Below are 18,551 nucleotides of genomic sequence, written 5' to 3' on the forward strand. Positions count from 1 at the left end.
CTGTGTTTACTATACTCCAGCTGGCCGTGATATGTCTGTCTTTTTTTCCCCCCAGTCTATGATGAGTCTGGAATCTTGTTGGTTTTTTCACGGCTTCCTTAATGTTACTTGCATCACGAATGCAGTAACTTTAGTGGAGTTGTAGAGTTTACTTAATTTTTGCAAATATTTAAAAACAATAATTAACAGTGCAATTTAGGTGAATTTGCAGTGGTAAGTTTCCAATTTATAATTATTACTATATTGAACGTCTCTAATAATAATATGTTAAAAACCTAAAGCAGCAAAATTAATATGTCACTTAAGCGGTAAGAAGAGGGAAATTGTTATGTGTGTTAGGTTGGGAATACTGAATGTGGAATTTTAGACTTTCCACAGATTGGTTTTGTGCGGAAACCAAGCAAATACGCACGATCTCAAACAAAATACCTTATACTATTGTAAGCTTTCATCTCTTACAAAATCTAACATAGTGTTACAGTTAGTGTTGCTAAAATAAACAAAGACAATTTTTCTGTATGTTTATAAATAAGATATAAGAATTAATTTTCGTGGCATGCTGCAGATTTCTAACACATCTTACTCTTCCCCAGTTTGTTAATGTCCAGTTGAAGACCACATGAGCTCAGTCTCAAAAGCACAAAGTGAAAAATATGTTAGCATGTGGCATGCTTTTGATACTGTTCATTTTAGAAAATAATTGCTCACATGTAAAGTAAACTTCTTGCAAATGAACACCATACAGATCAAGTCCTAATGTATCACTAGGAATCCTATTTACAGTGAATAAAAGTCTCAAATTCGGGGTTATTTCACAAAAAAAATAAATCAGTGATATTTCGCATTTAAAAAATTTAACTTCTCTTCAATCCCTGGTAGTACCAGTAAAATGTGTAGTGGACAAAGTGGCTGTGGGGCAGATTTTCTTTAAGTACTTCAGTTTTTCCTCTCAATTTATTCCACCATTGCTCCATCAGTCATATATCATTCTCAGAACTGTGGGACAGTCTTATCAGCCCACTAAAATTATCCCAATTGCCTATAGAAAGTTCTATACAAACTGATCAGCTTCGTGTGAAAACAGGGTTGAGGACTACACCTTAAGAAGCATCCTGTATAACAGTGATTGCCAAAAGCTGTGTCGCGACACATGCCCCTGCCTCCACTCAAGCGTAACCATGGCATCATACCCCACCCTCTGTTTGCAGCCATCGCTTCGATATAAGTAAAGACATTTATCAGCAGCGGATGTACGCATGTAATGTTACAAGTGTGTAGGATAATATGTTTCGATGTCTTTTCGAAAACAGATAATAAGTAAAAACTTAATTTTAAGGAGCATGGAAGGAAAAGTATTTATTTTGTGCAGATGGCAAAAATAAGAAATACTTAATTTGTTGTATAATTTTAAATGAAGTATAAAAGAACAATGTACATTGTCATTATTCTTCTTGTTATGAAGACTACCACGCCCTTACTTGTAACTTGAATATTTAATTAATAAATAAACAATAAAACGTATCGGCTTATATGTTTTAATTGGGGTAAAATACTTCCGCGTTTTTTTCAATGTATGTAGTGTAATTTGAATATTTCATTAATAAATGAACAATAAAAAGTATCTGCTTCTATGTCTTAATCGGAGTAAAATACTTCGACGTTTTTTTGAAGTATGTAGTGCAATTTAAAACTTCGTGACCAGCCTGGTACGTTTCTCTAATTTCATATATCTGCTGCTGTAAAAACACGTTCTTTTTATGGTAAATAACAAAATAAATGTATTTTATTTTATTAATAATACAAAAATAATGAATAGGAGGATAAAAAATTAACATGGAAAAAAGTGTGTATAGTCAATAAGTAGAATTTTTTTTTTTTTTTTTTTTCGGTCACAGTCCATCTCTGCACTGTTACTCACTGCATTACCTGAGGAGATACCCACTCCACCCTTCTCCCTGCGATAGTGGTGTGCGGGTTGCATTTCTATTACGTAACAATTTCGTGGTGTTGGCAACCACTGCTGTATAATTTAGAAAATATTGATAAATCCCTTTTTTCCCCAGATACTTCGACTAGTAAGTAATCGCTGACAATATGATAGAAAAGTTTAATATTTTAAGATACTGATTCAAGGATTTTACTCACTTCACCAATTTTGAAAACAGCGACAGTATTTCACTCTCAGAGGAGGGGGAGGGAATAAAAAAGGCGCATGAATTCTCAAGAATGCATTTATTACTAGGAATGAAAATATATCATAGTTTGGGTAAGGAGGTGGTGCATTAAAACGGTAAAAAGAAATAATCTAGTTTCCTGAGCCATATAATATGTTTCAAGCTATATGATTCTACACCTTATAATTATAGGCTTACAGTTTAGACATTAAATATTATGACAAAGTGTCCATAAGAGTAAACATGTTGGCTTATACAGGAACTAGATACATGTAGTAGAGTCGATAATTTCGTGAATCACTGCTCATACGCACTGCTGTACTGTGTCCCAGAATACATGCAAGTAATGCAATCAACACACTTTGAATTAGTGAGTCCAACATAATATAGATTTGTCGACATTGGACTGGAAATGTGTGAAGTAGTTACAGTTTGTCTCAAAAGTACTTAAGTTTCCCATTCATAGGAGTAGTTCTCTTCAACACTGGAAGTTGTCACAGCTGTAAAATAAGCTCTTCAGTCAGTTACAGTGTTTTCAGCAACTGTATGAACACTAGAAGGAGCAACTGTGCCTTCACTGTTGTGTAGTCCACGAAATTATGGATTTTACTATGCATATTATAATCTTTATCTGTCCCCAACACCACCATGTTACTGTTCTGTTACTCAAGAATGGGTAGCTACAAGTTTACTATATAATCCTTTATTTCACAAGAATAGCAGATAATGTAGTTAACTGCCAAAGCCTGATGTGACATTGTTTCTGGTTTCAGAATAAAATCATCACAATTCTTGACACAAAAATTAATTTCACATTTATAGATAGTGTTAACAAGTATATAAAAATTCTTCATTGTTGAATTTTCTTAAAAGGCCGGCAATTGTTCCTTTACAAATATCAACTTACTAGTATGACTTTTATTGATACTGACTTCATATATATATTATATACATAAATCGCAGCACATCCCACTTCTCGTGAGATATAATAATGATCACAAGCATGTATCACTTAATAGCAACTATCAATGCAAAGCAAATATTTTTTGGTACCTAGCTTTTCCCTAAATTTTACAAGGCCAAATTCAAGCTGAAAATTAAATATTTCATCATTTTCCTTATTGTCCATACTGACCTAAACATGTTACACTCTACCGACATATTCTCAGGCATTTTACTGTAGGAATACTGAATTCTCGAACAGAATACAGTACAGATACTGTACAAAAATTATAAACCTGAATTCGATTTTTTACATCAGAAAAATGATTCAGTGGAATTAGAATTACCTGCGCAACAGACAAGAATTCTATTTAAAATATTTATACAGTATTATTTGGCCATATCTGAAGAAATACTGCAGTGTTACATTGCAGCTGTGACATGGCCTCGTCAGCCTTGGCTCTTGACAAGCTGGGTTGGTCCCAGGAGAATAGTAAGGTTAGGAGGCGGTGGTGACCGCATTGCCACCCCCTCCACCACAGCATCCAGACTTCGACTGGGCTGCAGATGCTTCGTCGTCGTCCTCTACAATCACGACATTACGCCGCGTGCTGCCAGATCTCCCAAGACTGCTTGCCTTTTGCTGGTCGTTCTCCTGTGCCCTCTCGATCATTCTCTGGCTCAACTCCAGGAACATCTCCTCAATTCCTTGGTTTAGTTTAGCAGACGTGTGGAAGTGCTTAGCCCCAACTGATTTTGCGTATCTGTTAACAGACATTATGAATATGACTTCTTGCACAAAAATAACACTCCACTAATGTGTCAACATTACACATTTTTCTGAAGTTCTTTCATATCAATGATTTCAAGTTGTTCGCGTCTGTACACGTAAAAAGGGGGGTGAGAAACAGATTTCAGATGCTCAATTAGATCAGATGCTGTACAGTTATGAACAACAATGTGCATGTAACACTTGATTTTAGAAAATAGTGATAAAAATGTTACATTTAAGTTACGACAGTACAAACCCAATACTATACAGTTGACCATACATTAACTTAAGAGATAACTGCCATTCTCGTCTAAATAAACAATGGGTTCTTTAGTGCAATTTTAGCAGTTGAAATAGTGTGTGTGTATATATATATATGTATATATATATATATATATATATATATATAACACCTATTACAAGTCACATTTATTAATTAATTAAAAAATGTGATGGTGATTTACATACAAATTGTCTTCTGTAATATAGAACTACAGCTGAAACATACATAGTATGTATTATAAACTAGCATAACGTGATAGTGTAATAATATGAAGATTCTAAATTACTTTTATATAAACAGTAATGTATCGGTAGGACATTTTGTTCATAGATTTTTAATGTTTTTATGTACGTAAATTATAATATATGTATTTATGCTCGACCATGCCGAAATGTAGTAATTATACACCTGGTAGCAGTCCTATAATGCATGTCATTAAAGTACACCTATTCATTAAAGTTCAGGTTTTCGATTATTCTCAGACGAGGGAAACGTCACGGAGGCTGGAAATCCAATACTGTCGCAGAAGGTTATGTTCTGTCACTATAATAATTAGCGGTAATTGTAAATAATATTCAAATAAATTCAATTTGTCATCTCGTTTTTCAATTCTAAATCAATTTCCAGGTTATACATTCTCTGCATTATTGTTCCTCGGAAAAAATCAATACTTTCGCGTCTGCGCACATCTCACAATTCAAGAGCTATGAACAAGGTCACTTCTGATCTTCTGTCAGATACAAATAAAATGTATACTTCTGAATAATTTAAAGTTAGAAATATGGTCGGGCATAAAAAGTCGTATGAAACTTGCCTATAATGGTAATTAAGACGCTGGTATGAAAATTATGAAACTCGCTTGTGCTCGTTTCATAAACAAACATACTTGCGTCTTAATTACTATCATTATAGGCTCGTTGCATAATGTACTATTACGATATTATATGAAATAGAAATGTAACTTGATGATGCCAGAAATAGGAAATATTTTACAGAGTTTAGAAGAAGAATGTTTTATTTTCCACCATATATGTTGAAACTTTAGGATGATTCTTTAATCATTTTTGTGTTCGTAACTGTTTTATGTCTCACTGGGACATGGTATAAAGAAAATGTCTTCAACAAAATGCCATTTCTGTTTCATCTCATATATTCTACTCACTCCTCTGCATCCTGGACTGAAACATTTCTTTGTTTTTCTAAGTCTACTTTATTTCCTGCTATAATTAGGCAGATTTCGCTCCCAAGCATCTTCTTCAATTCCTTCACCCAATTTTTAACCTGTAAGAGAAATCAACAGGTTATCATGTCCAATTCCATATTCAAAATAGAGAATGCATTCGCTCAAGAAAGTTAATCTCAATTATCATTGAAAAAATGCGATTAAAAGACATAGCTCCTAAAATAAAAATATGATTGGTACATGTAGAAGGTTACTGCTAATTAGAAACAATTGAACCAGTATCAGTATCACATGATTTTTCAATATCGCTCCTCTTTTGTAAAAAAAGGACAACCAACAAATCATTAATTTTACAGTACGAGCAAGGAACTTATCTTAGCCGAACTTCTCTCTTTATTGCAAATAAACCAATGAGCTATCAGACTTACATTAGTGCAAAATAACGACTATTCTCAGTTGCAACAATGACATCTTTCAGATTTTAATGTTTACTAATAGTTTTTAGTATATTTAATTTTTTAGAAAAATCATTGGACCCTTTTTACATATCAGGGGCGATATAACTATAAAATGACTATTGGCTGGTATGTGGAATGGTGTTTTCTACTACTGAAAATATTGAATGTTTTCCAATTGCATCAGCTTGTGGTATTAAATACTTGTCTTCTGCAATCCGAACATAGAGCTTCAGATTTTTCCCATCTATGATTAGAATGCTACGTGTTTACAGGTGACCATTGTTCATAGAAGTATTGGTATGTGTAAGAGTACAAACTTTCTATTCTGAATAAATGTTCGGCCTACTACCTTTGACACAACAAGATTTGACTTTCAAGTTCACATTAAAGAAACTAAAAAAGAAAATTGAGATTTCAATGCACCCATATCGTCACTTAGTTCACAACGTTCTCTAGCCTATATATCCTATAAAAATGTCTTATTCTTACCTTCTGAAATGTGTCTTCATCTGTAATGTCATATACCAAAATTGCACCATTTGACATACGGTAATATATTGGGCCCAATGCATGGAACCGTTCTTGTCCAGCTGTGTCCCATATTGACAGATTAACTCTTTTCCCACCAATATTAATCTTCTTGTTTAAAAAGGAAGCCTGAAAAATAACATCCTTCAGTATTAACAGCATTTAATCGTAAATCATTTGATTTACTTCAATTTTATTTTTAAGTCATCGTCTTATTTTTAATTTGTGGATCTAATGTAGCTACTGTGCGAGAGTGTGCCCTTATTTCATCCAGGCCTCCACTACCCAAGGGGGGGAAAAAAAAACAAATATTAGACCTACGTATCGGTACCAGTAATTATTTGTAGTTGGCCTATTTGAATGCAGATTTTCACAGAAAATGTGCAATAAATTAATTAAAACATGGTCAGTTTATAGATGCAACCTTCAAAATTACACGCGGATCATAAATTAGCATACATTAAAAAATCTGTAGTGGAAGTAAGAAGCTAACATTAAATTTCGCCCTTACCTCGAGAAAAGCTTAAATGTCTTAATTTCAAACATAGTAACTATATCATAATTATTATAATTGGTGACAAAAATCTGAAAGGTAATTCATTAGATTTGGAAACCGTACTACACTTTCCTCGTGGAACTGTTGCACCATTAGACCACTTGTTAGTTAAAGTTTTATTAATTTATCTTTTGTTTTTGCTTACATTTAACAAATCGTACTTGGCAAATGAGCCCAGATTTAAAAAAAAAAAGTGGATAAATTTAATTTCGTGATAAAATAATTACAAACATTCAACAAAGCGTACAGAGACTGACGAAGCCGAATAATATAGGCCTACTAACTAAACACAACAAAGAGTAAAAACCACGAACTAATTTCATGAGATGACAAAAATTCAATTACAGTGATGCAATTTTATTTTAGATAAATGTGCCACTACAAACGCATATTTAAAATTTCATATTGTACGCACAAAATGTTTCAACATTCTTTTTTTCCGAGAGAAGAAATGAGCGTAAGCATTTTTCTCGAAGCTTCAAGTTTTTGTTGAGCCAAGAATATTTTAATAAAAATATTAACGAGGCACTAACTTGTAAGGTGGTGATATGCTTGTCATTAAATTTATCTTCTACATATCTCAGCACAACAGAAGTCTTCCCAACACAACCTTCACCAAGCAAAACAACTTTGAAGTTGTAGCTTCCAGAGCCGGATACTGTTCCAGTGGCAGCCGCCATGCCCACAAGAATAAAATGTAACTAAATAATATTGTCTAATTATTTTTCTTAATAATACGAGCAACTGTGGCACATTCACATTTTGACATTCGACAACATTCCATTTTTGATCAGCTGTTACTAGATTGATTAATCTCTTTTTCTTCAGTAGCTGTTCGAAATTAATACTGACATCTAGTAACAAGATGTTATAACTAAAATTCGTATTTTATTAACATTATAATTTTTTGTATTGTACTATATTACTATATAGTACTTTATTTTAATATATCTGAGGTCGTGTGAAATGCTGGACAAAAAAGAAATAGATCCGCATCAATTTCAATGTACTAGTTTGATATTTTAATAGATAAATGAGAAGTGCGAAACTCCTATTATAATCTGTTTTCGTAGATTGAAACTTGGACTTGTCATAATGCATTATTTCGTCAAAATTATATTATAATTAAATTGAGAAACCAACATAAAAAACCAGTAGATGAAAATGGACAAAAGAGACAAGAGTAGAATGTAGAAAACCTGATTCATCATAAAACACATTGTAACACATTACTTTTTTTCGAAATCAGGAATCAAACCAAACCTATTCACATAGATGGAAAAAAAAAACCTAAATAATTTTCATGCGCGTTAAAGTAGTCGAAACATTAAAGAATAAAAATTAAAATGCACACAGGAAACAAAATCACATCATAATATGTGAATGACAAAACAATTTGGGAAGCCATTTTAAGTCAAGCAATATTTTTTCATATCCTTTTGTTAAATTAATTACCTAAATATAAAATATTTATTGATACAACAATCGTTGACATATCGACTAGGTTGCAAATGGTAGCAGTTTGTTACATTAAAACATTAAATGTGTGGCAAGCTTTAAATTTCAAACATGCCGGCGATAGTATCCCGATTGTCACAAGAAGCTCAGCTTCATATGAACGTTAAGCATCTATACTTCCTGCTATTCTATGGCTGACAACATGTAATTAGATTAAATTTTTAAATAGTAATAGAAACATATTTATAGTAACTTTTTAGCGTTATATTCATGAGTTATTTTTGAGAGATAATTATCACAATTCATATTGTAGTATATTTTCTTATAAAACGTGTTCCGTAACATAAGTAATACTCTTCAGTTGCTGGTTTGACCTATGTTGATTTTCATTTCATGAAGCCTGCGCAAAACATCTGCGCAGTTCTGCTCTTGCTTGAATATAGCCGTCACCTGTGTTGAAAAGGTAAGCTGACAACCGTAATTTATAAACTCATATTATAATTAATAACATTATATGACATTAGATATGTATTGAAAATATTATCACGTAAATCAGCGGTATGTTTTTTTAGTAATTGTCATTGTAAATTATTGCTACATTTCATTGTCTTCCTGAAATTTAAGCGGCGTCTAAACGATCTCCATTATGCGTTTTATGTTCAAAACGTGAACCGTTTTAAAGGGGTCAAAAGAAATGTAATTGTTCTGCTTGTTTAAACATTTGGATGTGATGAAACAGATGTACCTAGTTGTTAGTTTATTAATTCTGAGTGTAATGTGGTAAGTTTTTTCTTATATCAATGTTTCTAGTACGAAAAACTGGCTTTTCTCACCCACCTGGTTTAAGTTCTGGCAAGTGAAAAACTGTTGCATTGTACGTATGATTATCGTGTTTTATGTGCAATAGATAAATGTGTGTGATGCCAAGACATATAAATTCTGATACATATCTCTACAGCCTATTCCTGTTGCATTAGCCCATGATGCCGCCTGATTACAGCCGCAAACAGTGGTATAAAGCATGATATTGTTTTATTTAATATTTTTGGTATAAATATCTGCTTTATAAAAGATTATAACATTCTATAATTAAAATGTGTAAAATTTAGTGTTTATAGGCGTAGTATGTGTAAAGTTGCAAAGGATAGCACTATTATCGAATGTAGCCTAGCTAATATGTTGTGTCCGAACATGTTACAACTTCTAGGCCACGCTGAAGATAAAAATGTTTTAATCTTAATCTGTTTGACATATCTCCTGTATACATTTTGTAAATGAATTACCATTTTTGTGTCGGTATATGTGTAGGTATAATGTAATCTTTAGAATTTAATTCTTCATTTTGCACCAGAATTGACCTAAATGTCATTGTGCGTGGTGGAGTCTTGTTAGGCCTAGCCTACTGGACTTTTCAACTGAGCAAGTGTCCATATTCTACTGTGTATATATATATATATATATGAGATAATTTCGTGTCAGCAATTTCATCAATGTAATATGGACCTCACATTTTTTTATATTCTATATATTTCGCATAGACATGAAAATTCGTGTAACACATGACGATTTGGTGTATTCCAAAAACCTAGGTATATCCCGCCGAAATTTTACTGAGCTTTTGTCTCACTTCATCTTGCCAAAAATTGTAGGCTAATCTTGTGAAATCTTGACTTTCATAGCTCATTAAACTGATTGAAAATGTGCATGTTTAATTACGTTAATATAAACTGTAAAAAAAAGTAATTCCCTTGTGGGATATATATATATATGACCATGACAGGCTAAATAATTACCAAAAAAAAGAGGTTATTCATGGAGCTCACAAAAAATGTCCATCTAGCCTATTACAATTCATAATGCCAAGTCATAGTATGTTGCAATAGACCCCATGTAGCAAAAGTTAATGCAGCTCTTGAAAATTGTTTGAATTTTACATCCTGTCGTAGGTGCAGAAGCACCCAACATTTGAGAGCTATTGTTGTTGTTTTCTAATGCCAGGCGTTTGACAATAAAGTCAGTTGACCTCTTGCACTCCAATATTTTTCAAAGATATTATCATGGTCAGCCACTGAAGCACAGCTTTTGAGGCGTTCTGAATCCATTTCTTGGTTTGAGTTGCACAATGGGCAGTTAGGGGACTGATACATTCCAATTCCATGCAGGTGTTTGGCCAAACAATCATGGCCTGTTGCCAATCTAAATGCAGCTACAAAATTTTGACAATATTTGCTTAAATTGAGTGTCATCAAATTTGATGTATTCCATTCATGTAGTTGAGTTGGAGCTTTAAGAGCAGAATTTTGAATTTTGTCTCTATGTCTGTAAGGTCCGGAAGTCCACAAAACTATATCATCTGCAAATAGTGCTGTTTTCATGTTTGATTCCTCTAATAGGGAGGGTAAGTCATTTATTTATGGTGTTCACTTAAATCGGCTACAACTTGCCATTTTCACTCCAATATGAAATGAGTACCATTAAGGTAAAATTTGAGAGCTATTAAGTTTGCTCCATAATGAGAAAAGACAAGGAAAAAGAAACTGTAGCTTTTGAATATATAGCATTACTTTAATTCTGATGTTCAGTTATTTTGGGTACACTTTCTCTTTTTTTTTTTATGTTACCATTGTCTTCAGACCATTAATTCTTGTCTACAGCTTTTACTTGAGAGCATATAAAATTAAACCTGATCAGAGCTCATTAATTCATTAGTAAATGGTGAAGAATGAACCTCCAATCTTAAAGAAAAGCTTTTTATAATGAATCCTACAGATAGGTTCCTCTTTTCTAGTCTTCCATGATGACATAGCTCTGAAACATTTGGTGTTTCTGCACAGTGTAAAAATTTAAAATCTCACAAGATGTTAATATTTAAAGTTTCCTCAGTACTGAATTACTGCAAATGTAGTGCTACATTTTTCCTTTTAATTTGTCCTATTATTTATCCTTAATTTTTTCTTGTTTTAAGTTTCCTCATTACAAATAAGCAACACATTTATTCGTCATTTGTCTTGTTCAATCTGTTAAAAAGTTATTTAAACTTTGAACTTAGGGGTATCTTTGTTGGAGAGGAGAAGCAACCAGTTTTGTTATTTCCTTACCTTTGCACTATCTACGAAATTGCAAGTGTAGCTCAGTTCTCATGGATTCTCATTGGGAGAACTAGAGAGATACAGCATAACTATTAGACATAAGATGAACAAAGCAGTCTTGAGAGAATTTTCTCATAAATACAGTGAGGAGCATTTATCGTGATCCGGAGATAGATCCCTGCCAAGCTATGGCTTTGTTTCTGCGAGGCACTCGTCATATATCTGACACTGGTACAACATTTAACAATAAGAGTAAGTTATAGAATTTGTACTTACCTAGTTCACGTTTGTTTTTCAAAATGTCCCCCATTCGCTGCATTAGATAGATAGATAGATAGATAGATAGATAGATAGATAGATAGATAGATAGATAGATAGATAGATAGATAGATAGATAGATAGATAGATAGATAGATAGATAGATAGATAGATAGATAGATAGATAGATAGATAGATAGATAGATAGATAGATAGATAGATAGATAGATAGATAGATAGATAGATAGATAGATAGATAGATAGATAGATAGATAGATAGATAGATAGATAGATAGATAGATAGATAGATAGATAGATAGATAGATAGATAGATAGATAGATAGATAGATAGATAGATAGATAGATAGATAGATAGATAGATAGATAGATAGATAGATAGATAGATAGATAGATAGATAGATAGATAGATAGATAGATAGATAGATAGATAGATAGATAGATAGATAGATAGATAGATAGATAGATAGATAGATAGATAGATAGATAGATAGATAGATAGATAGATAGATAGATAGATAGATAGATAGATAGATAGATAGATTTGTTCCATAAATATTCTTACATTTGCTTTATAGCATAGAATAAAGAACATGTCCAATTCTTACGTTTAACAATAAGATGCAATACATATACAATGCAAATATGAAATGTGTACAGAATTAATACCTTAATAACAGTAATATTTTATACAATGTAGTATGTTTACCATTTAATAGTATTATAATATTTGCACAGTACTGTGAAATGTCAAGAATTCATCTACAGAATAGAAAGTGTGAGATATTAAGTAATTTTTTTAGTTTTACCTTAAATAATGCAGGGTTTTGACTATGATTCATTATTACATTATTCACATCTTTTTATGAAACTGTTATTCACTTTCACAAAGATCCAATCTTTTCCATCCATATATTGGTTCACATGCCACAGCACTGAAAAACCTGTGGATTTTTCTTCAACACACTAGCCCATTATAAATCGTATGATAAACATAACCGACAGTACCAGCATGCCACAATTAGAGAAGTTGTGAAAGAACTGTTTAAATAATGAAATTGAAAATGTTGATTGTTCTATTGTGTGCGTGTGTGTGTGTGTTTTTTTTTTCTAATTTCATCTAATCGTATATGTAGTATTATTTCACCACATTTGCAGAAGTAATCTTTGTGTTCTTAGAACATGAACAAATACACGAGATTTTGAATTTTTAGTTCTGCAGTTGTCAAAGTAACAGTAAAATAATTACTTTCCACATTCACTAACAATTCTGTTAAATCTTCAATATCTTCTGCTAAGTTAATGCAGAACTTTATTTTTGGTTGAGTATGAAGTACGCGCAACCTTCATTGTTCCAGCTGTTACACTTTGTCGTTATTGACTGCCATCACTACCACCACCACCACCACCACCATCATCATCATCATCGTCATAATCATCCTAAGACATTCAAAGACATTTCCATTTTTCAATTTCGTCTCCAAACGGAACTTTCTTTCCGATGTTTCACTTTTTCAGTTGAACTCCAATATTATTCTCTGCCTTTCAAGTCTGATTTCTGCCAGTTAGGAACACTTTATAACTTTATTATGAAGTACAAGCAGTAATCATCGATTTCACTTCTGTAATCATCATCCGAAAATATGCCCACTGTAATGTGTCACCTATACAACTTCTTCTGAAATTCTCTCTTAATTTTCTTCTTCTTTCGTGTTCTTTTTTTCTTTACTGCCTATGTCTTCCTACTTGTATCCAATAAATGCTTTGTATAAAAAAAAAATCTTCCCCCCCCCACTATTGTTTCATTTCTGAAAATATCTTTGAAATTCTGCCTGCAATTTCTTAACAGGTTCAAGTCATTAATGCGATATTTATATGGAGGTGATACATTTAACTATCTTCATTCTCATTATATTTTCTTTGTAACTGTGTTAATAACCAAAATAATGTAAGTACTTACTTACTGTATTATGTTAATTCCTATCCATACTAAACTGCAGAAATATGTGTTGGAAAGACTTAAAGAAAACAACCTTCGTGGACATTATACAATTTCGCAAATAAATTTGATTGTCCTTTGTTAAGTGTTTCAGAAGTGTTCTATAATCTTCCTGTAGTGCTACTGGTTAAAAAATACATCACTTTTGTAGTATGTATACCATTATGCTTTATTCATTCTTGTCGAAAATGGATGTCTTTTTACGGATTTCGACAAGTTAAATAGGTCCAGACACATTATTGTAATTAGATATAATTCAATGTGCTGATTATAGATTTTTAGGGTGCTATTCATAGACATTTCGCTAGCCCGCGCTACGAGCATGCTAAACTAGCCCCGGCTATTGATTGATTACTTGTACAGGATTTATATCATATCATATCGCTAACACTGGTTTATGAATACGGAAAACGTTAGTTTGCTGATCATCCACCGGAAGTCCTCACTAAGAATGTCTATGAATACGGCCCTTAATGTTGCAGGCAGTTAGGACCAGTTAAAAAACTGAAAAGGACAGAAACCATTTTTCCAGAAATAACTTCTGGATTTTGAATAAGATTTTCCAGAAATGTAACTATCAAATCAGAACTGGAAGAAGTGTCATTTCAAAGCTTGCCCAGGGGGCTTGGCAGCCCCTTGACTGAACAATGCATGATTCAGTGTCGGACTAAAATCTATCATAGATAATGTACAATTTTTTTCAGAAATGAATAAACGTACTTAAAATATAAACTATAAAGTATTTAAAAATGAGGTTAATTTCATTTTGAAAGTGGCAGTTCAGTTTTACATTCAGTGCATCTGCAGTCTTAAGTTTCCAACACAAAATACACTCCATGATCTGAAAGTTCTTTGTATATTGCCTGCTTGACTTTTACAGCCACTCTTCTGATAAACGTTGACTTTTTAATTCCGTTTTGGTTAGCGGGAATAATCTGAAATTACAAAGGCAGGATACTTGCACTTTAAAGAGAATGCAAAATATTGTGAATGCTCTTTTAAAAAGGATTTAACAGTAGGACATGTGTTATTGTGATTCAGCAGCAGTCATTTGATCTTTTCGGATGTCCCTTCCAATGTTGCTGCAACATGGGCATGAAACAGAGCAGAAATACGAATACCTGTCGTATGGATTAGCTTGTATAGTGCATTCATGGAGTATTGATGTGGTTCGTGCGAACGTGCGAGCTTCATATTATTGGCACGTGCCTTTTCAACAAACATATTGCTAACTTGTGAACTGCTGCTGCCACATTCCTTGGGATCAGCATTAGCAGGCAGGGAGATGGGCTCTCTTCTGAGAGGGGAGATGACTGAAGCCATTATCATAACACGATATACAATGCAGAATGCATGTTTCAGTCCAATCGTCGTCCTTCGTCTATTGGTTTTTGTGCTTGTCTGTGGAGTGTGGACACGCATCGGCCAAGAGCTTGGGGAGTTTCCAGATGGGGAAACCAGCGAATAGGGATTATAAAGAATGGACACTGAGCGAATTTTCCTGTGTTTTGTTTCTCTGTGCGCCAGCGGCTAGTTCCACTTTCACGCGCCAGAGGTAGTGTAATCAAGCATACGTTAAGATAATAATTGAGAACAGAATTAAGGCACAGGATCCAAACATCGCCTACCTTGTTGCATAATCCAGTAACGCTTTGCTTCAAATAAATTCAAGTTAACAGCTTTTCCTTATTTCTCAGTGACAAACTAGTTGTAATAATAATATTTTATATTTCAGATATCATAAATTATATTATAAAATAATATAATACATTATAAAATTAAGTATCGAATTCGTTTAATATTTGTATATTATATAATATAGGTATATGGTTTTACTTCTCGTAAGAGTTTTGTTTTTCCATTTTCAGCGCTATCAAATCATTACATATTTTAAATGTTGTTGGGGTCAACGTCTGAACTCTCATTATAAAGGAACTCTAGAGTCTAGACATTACAGTTAATGAAGGATTTATTATTTTATGGATCCAATTTATTTTATTTGAGTACATAATGTACCTAGATGTATTAATTGTATGTGTTATATTTCCGCTGTGTCGACTGTGTGATGTCAGCGCCAACTCTAGGGAGAAAGCAGAATCTGACGCTCTAGCTGGCTTGAAGGTCATTGAAATCGGTCCGGCTACATCAAAGTTACCGACGCGAAGTGTCCATTCTTTATAATCCCTATTCGCTGGGGAAACTACTGCATCTTTCAGAAAGCATAAATGCAGGTTACAGTAGTTTATGCATGTATTGTTCACCCGTCTGTTTTGCGTCCATGTCAAAGCACAGCTAAAGAACATTTTTTTTTAAATATATTGCAAACAGCCCAGTCATAGATATTATAAACTCTTTCAAGTAGTAGGTTACGTATTTATACGGACTTCCCATGTGTATAGGAATGGACTCGTTCGCATTGTTGAGTTTATCGTATATGACGTAAGCATTTCCATGGCAACCAAGTCGAATTTCCGTTCTCTTCATCTGAGTCATTCCCAGTTAAATTGATTGCAAATATTGAATTTGAATAAAATTGATCCTTTAGTTAAGGATTGCACACACAGTTGGTACATCCGTAAGCTCTTACCCTCCGTCAGTAAGAATGCTAAAATGAATAGTGTATTTCCGTGAAAAATTAGGAATCTATATTTTTTGCAGCATTACAAGATTTTATGTTTAGAAATCGTATATTAGGAAGCAAAATAAGGGATTTTTATCATCAATTTAGTGACCAAAAATCGTCTTTCACCACAGGAGTTATCCGTGACGAAATGAATTCGTATGCATCTGTGATTAGAATTTGAACGACATTAAGATTCTTTGTACAGGTTTCTAACTCATGAATTCCATTTGATTTCCGGATAGTTATATCTCTTATACAAAGTGCAAAAATATATGAAACTTTAATAGTGACAATCTATTCAATTCTCTGCATGTAAATTGCAATGAAAATATTTAAGGCTATTTCGTCGGATATGTATTATTTTTCCTTCTTTTGCTTAACACAGATATTCAAGAAGGGCTACAAGTTCGAGAACCTAACAGAGGGCGCAGAATAAGATTGATTACTTGTAATGGTTTAACATAATATTGTACTAGACACTAATATTAAGTGACCTTTTTAAAACTTATAGTACACCTTCGAAAATATTTTGCAAGCAAAAATTGTAGGTCGTAATAGCATACCAGGCCTATCTTGGAGGCTGCAGATCAATCCTTCGATCTCTTCCATCCATTCTTTCCAAGATTTTCGTGTGCACAATACATAGGTTTATGGTTACAGTGCTTGAAGAGCCTTCGTCATCTTATCGTCTTCATGTACCTATAAGGCCTATAATTTTTACATTGGATATTTCTACAGTTGTCATGCTCTAGTTTTTGTATTGTGTGTACTTGCTTACTGGCTTTTAAGGAACCCGGAGGTTCATTGCCGCCCTCACATAAGCCCGCCATTGGTCCCTATCCTGAGCAAGATTAATCCAGTCTCTACCATCATATCCCACCTCCCTCAAATCCATTTTAATATTATCTTCCCATCTACGTCTCGGCCTCCCCAAAGGTCTTTTCCCCTCTGGCCTCTCAACTAACACTCTATATGCATTTCTGGGTTCGCCCATACGTGCTACATGCCCTGCCCATCTCAAACGTCTGGATTTAATGTTCACCCAATCTTATAACCTTATTCCTTTGCTGTGGTCGTGCCGGAGAATCAATCCCATTCCGAGGCGTATTGTTAGGTTTCGTAACAAGCTGTTTTTTACGGTGATGGGTTGTTAGCCCTTCTCCCAACCCCCAAGCTGGAGGACCACCCTTTTGTATTGTGTGTATGATAATAAAATAGTTTTTGTTTACATTGCAGACAACTGATTAATTATTAATATGTAATTCTGTGGGACATTGAACCTTCATGTTTTGTCAGATGTGAATATAGACAAACGTACAGTTGCTTATCTCATTTGATCGTAGTCCGAAAATCACCTTTGGTCGAGCTAGACTGCTTGTCTTCATTCTACCGATAAGCATTTTGTTAAGTTAGAATTAAGACATATTTCTTCGTTGCTAATTAGCACCTCCAGATATTGTTGATGAGCTTTTTGGTTTCCACTAGTATATGAAATTTAATTTGTGAGGTGTAGCTGTAAGACAAAATTCATTACTTTCAATGATAGGCGAACAGGTGAGGTGAGAATGATTTGCTGGCAGTTTGACGTTAGCGAGAAATGGCCTGTAAATGTTTGGCATTCTGTCATACACGCCGTAAATTTACGATACAAGTCTTCCAGTTTGAATTCCCTTTTCAATTCCCAAAATGTTTTTATAGCTCTTAAAAAAATCCCATAATCTAGGCGGGTCTTAACTCTCGGAAGTCCGATCTGTTGGCAGGTACAGTGATAACTAGGGAACAGATTTCTAGTTTCGTACCTATTTTGTTTGCTACGTCCTAGACATGTGTTACTCAGATATCTCTAATTTTCATGTACGCAGGATTCCCTATTAAAATCCTATAGTACCTAAATGAGTCATAAATTCCCATAAATGCCTAAAAACTGTTTGCGCTTTTTTTTATTATTTTTGCGTATATGTAAATAAAAATACGGGTACTAAAATGTATGAATTACAAAATTGGTATTTAAAAAATTACCTACACACTGGTCTGGTAAGTTCCATATTGGTCTCAGAAGGGGGGGGGGGGAAGAAGATTTTACTTAATTACCAGGAACCGAAATTGGTTTGGAAAAGTCCATCCTAGCGTAAAAGGGGTAGTAGATAGTTCAGATTAGGCGAGACACAAATTGGTTTCCGCGTCAATGCACCCCCGTTATGCGAAATGAA

At 33.5% G+C, this 18,551-nt stretch overlaps 2 protein-coding genes across 2 annotated transcripts in view; one reads left to right on the forward strand and one right to left on the reverse strand.

Moving 5' to 3' along the window:
• Positions 1-2,217: 2,217 nt before the first annotated feature.
• On the reverse strand, positions 2,218-7,710 carry Rab21 (RAS oncogene family member Rab21). Its single transcript, XM_069830491.1, has 4 exons — positions 7,430-7,710; positions 6,302-6,469; positions 5,334-5,452; positions 2,218-3,880 (listed from the first exon to the last, which is right to left on the reverse strand). The coding sequence occupies exons 1-4, from the start codon at positions 7,574-7,576 to the stop codon at positions 3,616-3,618; spliced, it is 699 nt and encodes a 232-aa protein (XP_069686592.1). The 5' UTR covers positions 7,577-7,710; the 3' UTR covers positions 2,218-3,615.
• A 1,050-nt stretch (positions 7,711-8,760) lies between these two features.
• The window catches only part of LOC138703005 (SIN3-HDAC complex-associated factor), a 99,932-nt gene continuing 90,141 nt past the window's right edge, over positions 8,761-18,551 (forward strand). The window contains exon 1 of the mRNA XM_069830492.1: positions 8,761-8,817. The gene's annotated coding sequence lies outside the window, so the exon portion shown is untranslated. The remainder of the gene's footprint in view (positions 8,818-18,551) is intronic.

This window comes from Periplaneta americana, chromosome 7 (genome assembly GCF_040183065.1).
Source record: "Periplaneta americana isolate PAMFEO1 chromosome 7, P.americana_PAMFEO1_priV1, whole genome shotgun sequence".
NCBI classification, from domain to species: Eukaryota; Metazoa; Arthropoda; class Insecta; order Blattodea; family Blattidae; genus Periplaneta; species Periplaneta americana.